General features: G+C 38.8%; 2 protein-coding genes across 3 annotated transcripts; one reads left to right on the top strand and one right to left on the bottom strand.

Annotated features, from left to right (window-relative positions):
* Window positions 1–6,434: 6,434 nt before the first annotated feature.
* Window positions 6,435–7,473, top strand: LOC143343323 (uncharacterized). The gene is made up of 2 exons (XM_076768112.1): window positions 6,435–6,662; window positions 7,334–7,473. Exons 1-2 carry the CDS (start codon window positions 6,446–6,448, stop codon window positions 7,426–7,428), a joined length of 312 nt encoding a protein of 103 aa, XP_076624227.1. The 5' UTR covers window positions 6,435–6,445; the 3' UTR covers window positions 7,429–7,473.
* LOC143343322 (uncharacterized) lies at window positions 7,454–12,177 on the bottom strand. 2 transcript variants are annotated; one of them, XM_076768110.1, is made up of 3 exons: window positions 11,805–12,177; window positions 11,636–11,719; window positions 7,454–7,593 (listed from the first exon to the last, which is right to left on the bottom strand). In XM_076768110.1, exons 1-3 carry the CDS (start codon window positions 12,043–12,045, stop codon window positions 7,499–7,501), a joined length of 420 nt encoding a protein of 139 aa, XP_076624225.1. In that variant the 5' UTR covers window positions 12,046–12,177; the 3' UTR covers window positions 7,454–7,498. The 2 variants fall into 2 exon arrangements, with proteins under 2 accessions (XP_076624225.1, XP_076624226.1); XM_076768111.1 differs by lacking the exon at window positions 7,454–7,593 and adding an exon at window positions 9,751–10,557.
* Window positions 12,178–12,300: the final 123 nt, after the last annotated feature.

Raw genomic sequence — 12,300 nt, 5'->3', positions numbered from 1 at the left:
TTCAAAGACACGGTAACGTACGGCGCCGTTTCCGCCAAAGTGAATTCTAGAGAGACCCTGTATTTGCAAATGTAAACCAAATTTGTTCCCCAATACGGCAATCAAAATGTAGTCGCAATCAGTGTGCATTCATAAAGCATCCTGTGTTCGGGAAGACTCTGTTTTTCATGTTTTTATGACTTGTGTCGTCCGGTATATTGCGGAAAATAGACGCGTATCAATTTAAATTTCTCGTTCCCCGTGGTAATTACTGTTTCTTTACGTACTTGCGTTTCTCGTTTATGAGGAATTATATTATTCCAATATTAATTTCAAAGTAATAGTTTTTCAAGATGATGATTCTTCTGGACTGCGAATGCATTTGGATAATTCGCGTAACGAACGATAAGTTTCGAGTAATTCATGGTAAATTGCAAATTGCACGAGTTTTAAGTGACCCATGGACGAACTTAGAGTGACCCATCGCGAGCTTCGAATGGCCCACTGTGAGTTTTAAGTGGCCCACCGCGAGCTTTGGGTGACCCACTCTGAGTTTAAAGTGACCCATCGTGAATTTTGAGTGACCCACTCTGAGTTTAAAGTGACCCATCGCGAATTTTGAGTGACCCACCGTGAATTTGAGATGACCAATGTATTTTATTTCTATTTCCCGGATGCACATTTAGAGAGATTGAACATAGAGGAATATTCGGGGCTACGTATGTACCTCAGTTATAAATTGTAACATCCAAACTGACTAAAATATGTGACACAATGCCGTTCGTAATTTTTGTGGTCAAAGCTGATCCCTTTTTTCTCTGTAGTAGCGACAATTCAGTGAATCAAGTATAAAAATTTCTCTGATTGGGATTCGAGAAGCAAGCAATACGGCGAGCCTTTGTTCCCCAAGATTACACATTCGTCTACAGAGGAAATTCGAGCTGTCAGGAAACAGACGTCCTGGCCGGGACGTCTAACGTCATAGGCAAACCCGAGATCGCGTAATTAACAGGATATATCCTTCCCAATCCTCCCGTGTGTCGGTGCCACCGGGTTCCCTCCATCCCTCCGTCAAGCAAAGGGGGATTGAGATCGTGTTACGGTACTGTCGGTTACAGGAACCGCTCGCTAAACCCAGCTAAGACGACTACTAAGACTAATTGGGGATCTCGACTTGCATACGTCTCTTTAGCCACTGAGAGGATTGTTTTTGAACTGTAATCCCTTTGATACGCTGGATACGGCCGCGTGCTCGATCTCGAAACGAGATTTACCAACATTCGATCGACGTGGCGGGGTTAGCGTCTCGAAGGAGAATTGAACATCTTTTTACCCCAAAAATTACCTTCGATTGGAGTCTCCAAGCGACACGTGTTATTGTTACGTTCAATGTATCGTTTACGGTCGAATGTTAACGATAATTCGAAACAGTTTTTAAAATGTAAGACGAGGAATAAATCTTGTCAAGCGTTATTTCGATGGACGATTTTTAAAATGACAAGAAGCAGAGGTAATTAAAACGCGTTGAAACTGTATATTAAACGCGTCCGAAGAAACTGTACGGAATAATTAATGGCGGCACCTTGTTCCGGCGGAAGTTATTATTTGCACGTGTCTATGCGCGACGTCGCGTGTGAAATTATAGCGAAATTGCCGGGGATCAAAGTTCCCGTGATTTTCGAAGGACTAACGAGTACGAGGGACGGAGATTCCGCTCTCGAGTCTTCCTCAATTTTCGAAAAGTTTTCGGTGTAGCATCGCGCGGAAACTTGCGAACTTTCAACCGGGGTGGAGTTATCTCGACCGGAAGTGCTCTTCGAAATTGTTGCTAAAACCCTTCGAACGCGTCGACCAGGTCGAAATAAGTACTTTGCGTTTACGTTGCCAGCGCGAAATTGTACGAGCTTGTACTCTGCTATTGGGCGTCTGATCATTGCTCGACCTTATCTCCTTAACTTTCACACTAATCGCGACGCGCACTAGCATAGGAGTAACCATATTTTACGTTTAAACATTTCTGCTGGAAAATAGCGTGGATATTTATGTCGAAACAATTTGATCGTGGAAATACAGTGATTTACGATTTAATATATTTTACAGGTAAAATAAAAACGCATGCAATTCGTGAATTACAGAGGGTATGCGTATTTGATTAACGAAACAACTGTAAAATTCTAAAAAATCGTTAGGCATTTGACTATTTTACAATATTTTACTATATCGATTCCTCTTTACCAGAACTTTGCAATCTTATTAATGCTCTTTTATCGACATTATAAATTTTTGTCGCTTTGCTTAAAGCTGTCCAACTGTAATTATTTTTACGATTGTCAGAACAGTCGTTTACATTTTCAATTTAAAATTATATAGATGGTTTCATAGGAAGTAGCATTTCATATAAAAATTAAACAGTACAATATACGTACAGTAATTAGTTTCTGTGATTTTAGTAATATCAATTGAATCGAATATTATTGAAAAGGAATATTAATTTTGGACTGTTTCAATATAAAATTTCAGTTCATGAGTTACTCGTGCCAACACTGCAATTAATTGATTGATTTTCATCAAAGTTCGTTACATTCTGTGTAGGAAATTCGATAAAATGGGAACGAAACATAATAATAAAACAGTTATAATGAAAGAAAAAATGAATACACATTTCTCGTTAAAGTGATCGAAATAACAAAGTTGATTTAGGGAAACGGATCAACGTTAATATTTTTCTCAGCGAAAGTAAGCTCATTGCGAAACTGGAACAGTGAAATAATTGCGTGGGACATATTTTGAGGATCTCTGAGAATTTTGATCGTTAACAGAACTTGTTTACCCGTGGAAACTCCAGGGACAGTTCAAACAGATTTGGGAGCTGAAAACTTTCAATCTGACGACACTTTTTCATCTGACTAGGACACCACGCCGTGCACAAACCTTTTCCAATAGTAGCCAGACGATGAAACTGATAAAAGAATTAGTAAATGGAACGGTCGATTGATCGCTTAAAAATTAATATTCGAAAATGAAGAACTTGGTTCAAATAGAACGCGTTATTTTTAGTAATATCCTTACCTTGCTGAAATAATTTAGCGCAGAAATCAAACTAAATGTAGACGAAAACTGAAGTGTGCAGATTTGTAAATTTATTCTATAACGTAATGTTATTATATACTTGATTTTAATTAAAATTGACGTACGAGCATGAAACAGAAATAGTTTTCATCTATATTGTATCTTGCTTACAAAATACTGTTCACACATTTAATATTCTACTTATTTACCAGAATCCTTATTAATCTTTCATTCTACTCCATAGATATACATATCACTTGATCCAAACTATAATTATCTGTCCCAGTTCACCAAGAATTCAAGTTTACATCACTCTTTTTTTATACAGTTGCATACTAATTTCTAACATCATCCCTGGCTTTATTGATGCCACTTTCTTTTGCTTGTTTAACAACTGGGAAAAATTTTAATGGGGGATTCTGGAGACGAATATAAGACGAAAATCAAGAATACCAATTTGTTGATGGAGGCTTCGTTAAAAAGTTATTAACAATTAAATTCAAAAATTTCAAATCGTTCTGGAAAAATTATTTTCGGTTGCGGGAGTCAATTACAATAATTTTTGATGAACACACATACCTCCAAAATCCTATCCACTTTCGAGAAAAAAATTCGAGTAGCAGATATTTTTCGGCGAAAAAAAAATTTTTCAAATCATTCTAAAAAAATTATTTTCGATTGCGGAGGTTAATTACAATCATTTTTGGTCATTACACATACCCCCGAAATCCTACGCACTTTCGAGAAAAAAATTCTTTTCCGAAAATGTAATGTCTGACCATACCATCGATATGTTTCACTGAATTTTCATGCGAATCTTTAAAACGTCGTAACTTCTGAACGGATTGGACGATTTTAATGTTTAAAAAAGCAAACTACGCGTATTTTGACGGAGAATATGTAGAAATCGCAAAAATATTCGAAAAGTTGGTTCTTGACTCCGCAAAATGAGAAAAACCCCATAAAAATGGTCCAATTTTCAAACAGCCACAACTCCTACAATTGTGAATATATTTCAATGAAACTTTTTTCTGAAGCAGAGCTCATGGGTACCTACAATAAAGTATTAGACAACTTTTCTGTAGAGCGTCAAATAAAATTATTATAAATCAAAAACGAATTTTTAAGAAAAATCGACAGGGGGTAGGTACCTAAAATTTTCGGCGAATAAAAAAAATTTCAAATCGTTCTAAAAAAATTATTTCCAGGCTCTGGATAGATGCCCAGTCATCACCTGCTGAGAATGTTCGAGCTGTAAATGTTTGAGCACGTCGCGAATGTTACATGTCAAATAGAACACTTCTGTACAGCTATATTTGCATTTATATAAATTTCTATCTTGTTCGTTAACTGTGTCTAAGTTTATTATTTCGTATCCAGACCTCATCAACACATTTAACACTAGATTTACGGAAGCCGTCAATTTGACGGATGTCAGATTCCACATTTAAAATTGCAGAACACGTAAATATTATTTTTTAACAACTTATGTTGAATTTGATTGATGCAATGACACGAATACGTATTCTAATTAAAAGAAAAATCGTATTTTATGGTAATCGTCAACATGAAAGATATCGATAAATATACGTGATATCAATGCCCGTAAATCTAGCGTTAAATGATTTAAAACAAAGAAGGCTTTCTATTTGCCAAAAAGGGTAAGCTTCTCAACTCCATCTGAACTAGTCTAAAGTGTCAGCGACGATAATGATTTGCAGGAGATCGAGATACTAAAAATCTTATTCCGTGGTCACTTCACCTTCGGGGCTGTTGGCTGTAGGACGTTGAATCGAATTGTTGTTCGTTTTACGAGGGTGAGTTTTCTTCTGGGTGGACAGAAATCTCTATCTCTATCGGTCTAGACACAAAGGGAGACGCACCGCGAGTCGGCGAAAATAGAAGAAAGTGGAAAGTTTCTCGTCCAGTTTGGAATGGCGAGAAGAAAGTCGAGAACGTCGTCGAAGATCACAAAGGGGCGCGCGTTAAGGGTTGATTTATAGCCAGATGCGAAAAACCTGCGGACCAATACGCCTGGACAAATATTGTTTACCCACCTCTTCGATATCTTTTCCCCCCAAGTTTCCCGTGGTTCCTGTTTGACGATTCAATTTCTTAGGACGCCATGGCGAGGATTGACAAATATATTTACATATTTTAAAATTTATTCTTCTTTCTTTATTTTGCACAAATTATAATATTATTACAAAAACTGTAATATCATTATGTAATGAGTCAATTACAACGTACATCTCATTTTGTAGATAATGATAATACTTATTATACTTATAATTACCTTCAGTCATTTGTTCCCGAGTTATGAGGACTTTTGTCAAAAGAATGCTAATTTCGTCACTTTTTATTATTTATAACCGCTGTTATTACTTTATGGAAAATCGATGCCTCATTAGTTTTGAAAACCTTCTTAATGATACTCGATAAATTTTCAGCTATAACTTTTTTTCGACTTTGAGTGCTTGAACATCCAATTAATATAGTTAGGAGAATATCTAGCAGATAACTCTTAAGTGGATGTGAAAACACGGAAATATAACAGATATCTGCCAGTTATAGATATTTCCAATCGATTTAGAGTAATTTTATCATTCGGATTTCCGGTCTTAACGGTAAGCTAAGGTCAAAATTCTGCAAAACTACAATTTAATTATTTCAGGAATTATGATTCAATTGCATTATATTATTTATAATTCAAATACTTGCAGAAAACTGGCGTTGTGTATTAATTTCGAATACCCCGTGCGTGTAAGTTTTCTTCTGCCCACATATGAGCATGACGTGTATTAATCGTACCTCCTCGATTAAAGGTTGCTTTGTATGCATTCGTTGAATTTGATTTTCGTTTCATACGCGATGTCAGAGCGTGCAAACTGTGTATTGATTACGGATACAATATGATGGATGATATTTAACCGAGCTTCTTCTTTCGCCTCAGAAATACGCGATATTACTATCTCATAGTCGTGAATTGTACGTTCGATGCGTTCTATGCACTTTGTAGAATCGTCGACGAAGGTTGGACACAGCTAAGAGCTTTCGAAGTTAGGGGATATTGAATTCTCAATTGCAATAAATCAAATATTCATGGAGACGTATCTTGTGTTAAGCAATAATGCAATCTGTTGTGAAAGTCAGTTCCGAATTTTTGAAAAGATTTCAAACATTATTGCGTTCTACTATTCCTTGATTTACGAATATTTTCTTACCTTGTTTCGAATATTATAATAAGTTCTACTGATTCATTGTTCTGGAAACTTGCTATCCAACCACTGAAAAATTTTTTATTTTATTAAACGTCCTTGTAAGATGAAATTCGATGAAAGTTTATCTTGTAGTTAGAATTGTTATATCTTTTCAATTTTTTTTTTTACAGTTGACAATGATAATCACGATTTCTGTCCCATCAAACTCGACGTCGCAGTTATCGTTGCAGCAACACCGAAAAGCGACGGAAAATAGCAACGGCTTAAATGGCATGGAAAAGGAATCCGACAAGAACATGGATAAACACGCCGTTCCGTGCATGTGCGAGCCTTTTATCCCCCAACGAGGGACGTTAAAGGCATTCTCGATGGAGTGCAGAAAACGCCCTTCAGGTACTCTTATGTGTATATTTGTGCACCACGCTACGTGACCGCGTGTCTTCGTCGACCAGGCCACTCGCGACACTTAGCTTTTCTACCACCTTTCTGATCTTCGTTCTGCTGCTTTTCGAAGAACGACTTTATTCGATTTGTCTTTAAGGAGGTACTCCAGCCTAGAGTTTCATTTTATTAGCTTTCTTAAGGACTTTATCTTTTACAAAAAACATGTAAGTCTGATAATCTTGACATTTTGCACACGTATCTATTTACATATGATCCAGGAATGTTCGCGATTTCAAGTGAAAATAATCGACACTGAATAATATCAATTCTTTCGTTCACGTTTAGCAAACTAAACAAATAATAAGGAAAATTCGTCTTCTTTATAATTTTTATTACAATCACAGTTATACAAACTTTTACAATTTAAATGTTAAATTTTTGGAGATCTTACAAGCTATCGTTTACCTTTTCTGTTCTTAAAGTAACTCTTGATTTCTATTTTGGAAATTGCTCATTTCTTGCCAGTTGTTTGGCAGAACTAAATTAGGAGATCGAAGGAACTTCCCTTTATCTAATGAATTTAGTAATCTAAGAATGTGAAAGGGCGATCGATGGCTTGGCCAGGGTGAAGAGTAGTAGGTACCCTTTTGCTGGTAAACTCCATTATCTTCTTGGTCTAGGTCAGCATCGAAGCTCGGCCAGAATGAGTGGTGGCAGGCACCTTTGCCTACGTAAATGGAACTTCGAATTTTACTGTCAAACGATAGACGCCTAAAAGAACTTGTTGCTCTTCTTCGTCGAACTTCATCGCCATACCGACGAAACCCATCGAAGCACGTATGCAGCTACAGCAGGCAAGTCGCCCCTACATTATCGACCATCGATCTTGAGCAATTCTTATCGACAGCAGATCCGAGACACATGCATTTACCGACCAGACCTAAAACACCGACATATCGACAACTTCCTTAATACAACTACATTACCAACTCCAGAGCAACGCAACAGCGCCATTTCAGACGGTATGCTTGCTTTTTAAATAGAATAATACATATCAGCTTTTACGTATATTTTGATAAAGCTTTCCGTCACATATATAATGACTTATAAATAAATATCATTCCAAAATCACTTGTACATTTAAATTATATGTCTACATTGCTCGTTGGTATCTTGTTGATATCGATCTTTTAATCGTTCAAGCGTATTTACTGAATGTTAACAAACACCGAATCACGCATAGCATTATCTGGACGTACTACTTAATTTCAATTTATCGATTGTTAAAAGTACATGCTTGCGATATGCATTACACGAAAGTGGTAATTCAATATGGTTTTTATCCTTTTGCAGGCCCCTGTTTGCTTCTGTTTGCCTCCACTGGCCTCTGCCGAACGCTACTGACCACTGCAGGTATTTCTGATAATGTATAACGATTAATACTTACTACTGCATGCCCCTACAAGTCTCTGCTTGCCTTTGCAGGTTTCTGCTTGCCTGTGCATGCCTTTGCTGCCCTCTGCTGAACACTGTTGACCACCCCTGATGCTTCTGACATCGTATAACAATTACTACATGCTACTGTTCGCCCCTGCTGATCTCTGCTTGCCATTGCATGCCTCTGCTCGTCTCTGCTGACCACTGCTGACCACCTCTGATGCTTCTGACAACATATAACGCTTACTACTTGCTACTATTCGCCCCTGGTGATCTCTGCTTGCCACTGCTGGCCTCTGCTGACCACCGCTTATATTTCTGGCAACGTACAACGATTACTACGACTCCTGCCTTCCTCTGTTAACCTCTGCCAGCGTCCCCTGGCCTAAGCTGGCCTCTGCTGACCACTCCTGTTACTTCTGACAACGTATAACGATTACGACTGGCTACTGTTAGCCTCTCCCAGCCTCTGCTGGCCTCTGCTGACCACCGCTTATATTTCTGACAACGTATAACGATTACTACTGACTTCTGCCTGCCTCCGCTGGACTCTGCTGACCGCTACTGACCATTTCTGATACTTCTGACAACGTGTAACGATTACAACTTGCTACTGCCTGCCCCTGCTGGACTCTACTTGCCTCTGCATGCCTCTGCTGATCGCTGCTGACCACTGCTGGCCACTGCTTATATTTCTGGCAACGTACAACGATTACTACTGGCTACTGGCAGCCTCTGCTGACCCCTGCCAGCATCTCCCGACCTAAGCTGGCCTCTGCCAACATCTCCCGACGTCAGCTGACCATCGCTGACCACTGCTGACCGTTGCTGACAACTTGTGACATGATGTAATATAATATAATATGTTTATATGTATTAAAGTTTTGTATAATGTAAATCTATGACAATAAATGATATAATTTTAAAGTATTCTATGTGTTCTCATCATTTTTTACCGTCCTTTCCCTCTCCAAATCATTCTCTTACCTATAAGATGCGTACCACCTTCTTCGCAAGTTCACCAGCATTTTAGAAATGTTCCGGGAACTTTGGAAATCCGAATTTGACCTTGACCTTGGCCCAGTTTCGAAAGTGGGTCAAGGCCATTCGAATCTTAGAAAAATTCCGGCCGCTTTGGAAATCCGGATGGCCTTGACCCAATTTCGAAAGTAGGTCAAGGCCATCGAATCTCAGAAAAATTTCGGGCGCTTTGAGAATCCGGATTTGGCCTTGACCCAATTTCGAAAGTAGGTCAAGGCCATTCGAAATTTTAGAAATCCTCGGGCCAACTTGGAAATCCGGATGGCCTTGACCCAATTTCGAAAGTGGGTCAAGGCCATTCGAAATTTCAGAAATCCTCGGGCCGACTTGGAAATCCGGATGGCCTTGACCCAATTTCGAAAGTAGGTCAAGGCCATTCGAATCTTAGAAAAATTCCGGGCGCTTTGGGAATCGGGATTTGGCCTTGACCCAGTTTCGAAAGTGGGTCAAGGTCACCGGCATTTCAGAAAACGCTCCGGACACTTTGGAATTCCAGTTTTAAGTAGAGAAACGGTTTCTTATCACTAAGGGAATAATGGGGAGAAGAAAAGAAAGGTAAAAGTGACGAGAACACATAGAATTCTTTGCAATTATATTATTTATTGCCATAGATTTACATTATACAAAGCTTTGATACATATACATCGTGTCAGGAGTTGTCAACAAAGGTCAGCAGTGGTCAACAGGGGCCAGCAGAGGTGTGCAGAGGAAGGCAGGAGTCGTAGTAATCGTTGTACGTTGTCAGAAATATAAGCGGTGGTCAGCAGAGGCCAGCAGTGGCAAGCAGAGATCACCAGGGGCGAATAGTAGCAAGTAGTAAGCGTTATATGTTGTCGGAAGCATCAGAGGTGGTCAGCAGCGGTCAGCAGAGGCCAGCGGAGGCTGGCAGATGTCAGTAATAATCGTTGTACGTTGTCAGAAATATAAGCGGTGGTCAGCAGAGGCCAGCAGAGGCTAGGAGAGGCCAACAGTAGCCAGTCGTGATCGTTATACGTTGTCAGAAGTAACAGGTGTGGTCAGTAGCGGTCAGCAGAGTCCAGCGGAGGCAGGCCGAGGTCAGTAGTAGTCGTTATACGTTGTCAGAAATATAAGCGGTGGTCAGCAGAGATTGGGAGAAGCTGGCAGTAGCCAGTCGTAATCGTTATACGTTGTCAGAAGTATCGGGAAGGGTCAGTAGTGGTCAGCTGAGGCCAGCAGAGGCATGCAGAGACCAGCAGGGGCAAGCAGTAATACGTAGTAATCGTCATACGTTGTCAGAAGTATTAGGAATGGTAAGCAGTGGTCAGCAGAAGCAAGTAGAGGCCAGCAGAGGCAAGCACAGACCAACACATGCAGGCAGAGATCAGCAGAGGCTTGGCAGCAGTCAGTAGCAATCATTATATATTGTCAAAAGTATCAGGAGCGGTCAGCAATGGTCAGCAGAGGCCTGTACGAAAATTCAGAAGTACATGTTACTTTATTATGGATTATACCGCTGTCAAGGGCCAGAATGCCCAAGCTTGTCGGGAAACACGTGCCAAATATAATGGATTGAAAAATTGTTAATTTAACTTTTTCGTATGATTGATATGTACATTACGAAAAGGCAAATGTGAGCCTTTCTCTCTCGACTCCCACGAGACGGTGCGAAATTACTTTGGGCAGCTTCGGAGAATCGAGAAAAAGGGCATGTGTCAGTTTGCCTTTGTCGACTCTCTGAAACTCTACGAGCTCACGTACGCGTGATCTGACAGAGTGTGAAAAAGTGGAATTAAGGTGTCTCCGGTCCACCCGGGGCTCCGTCTGGCATCTCTGCATATGAATAACGAAGGAAGAAACACGTAATCGGAGCGTGCATGTGACCAATAGAAGCATGACGTCAAGACCGCGAATTTTAAACTCTGTCTAACAACAGTAGACCATCATGTCAATGCAAGACAGCTTGAATGTGAGAGTGATGTTAGTCAATGTAGAATTTCGCGAATACTACAAATTTCAACCCTATCATATATCACTGCATCAAAAGTAACATGGTAATGACTTTGAAAACTCTGCCTAATTCTAAAAATGCAACCAAGGTAAAACTATACATAGAATTCCATATATTAGTAGGAATAACTTTTTGCAAATATCTTGGAAAGTAAAACAGAGTGACAGTTATATGTAAAAATTACTCAAAATATTGAGTTCTACAACATATTAAAAAATCGTGAAAATCAATAAAATATGACTTCTTGTAAATGATTACCAAAAATATGGTGTATTATTACATTACAAGTTATACAATTTAATATTATAAACACTATGGTTCTCATTATTGAGGTTTTTAGGTTTACCGGATACTATTAACAGCATGCTTGTGAAACATTAAAATACTTTCAAACAAACATAGATTAAACATAAAAGCCTCAATATTAAGAAGTGAACAATGCTAGCACACAAATGCCTAAAAAATCATTAAACACTATGAATTTTATTTTATTAACATGTGTATTCTATAGGTATATATTTCCATATTTACTTACCAGTATGTACTTCTGTATTCATAACTACCACTGTCTCTGTTGTTTCAATTGTTCTCTGTTGTAAAATGTTCAAATCTCTGTATTCTGTAAATGTATAATTCATCCACAAGTTATTACAATTTATCTGCCAATGCATAATTTATTACAAGTCTTTTATATGTATACATACCTGGTAAATGAAGAGTAGGTACAGCAGATTTGCTTAAATGGCTTTGTAATTTAAAGCGATTTTCGAAATGCTCGTCACAAATTTTCTTGTCCTTATATACATTCTTGCACAACAATTCTGGATTGCCGCATGCCTCTATCCACTTTAAACATCGTTCCCTTTCTGTTACGATGTTAGGAAATGCTCGAAGCCTCGTGCTCTCCAACGTACATCCTATAACTTCACATTTCTTACGTCCCATGGTGTTTGCAATTTATTTCTTATTTGACGAGAACGATCGTGTAAAATCTCGAATATAAGTAAATTAAAAACAGCGTTCGATGCCACATCAACGTACTAGAGTCGACTGTGCCAACAATGTCAATCCGACTCGTCCTATCCTACGCCAGATGGCGTTAGTCAATGGTTTAGCGTGTGAGCGCCATTTTAAATTCACTAGCCGAAACTCCCTGCACTCAGTTTTACCAAATCAGTGTGGCCAAATTTGGTATAATTG

The sequence above is a fragment of the Colletes latitarsis genome, chromosome 7 (assembly GCF_051014445.1).
Source record: "Colletes latitarsis isolate SP2378_abdomen chromosome 7, iyColLati1, whole genome shotgun sequence".
Lineage (NCBI taxonomy): Eukaryota > Metazoa > Arthropoda > Insecta > Hymenoptera > Colletidae > Colletes > Colletes latitarsis.
This window is presented reverse-complemented; position numbering and strand designations above follow the sequence as displayed.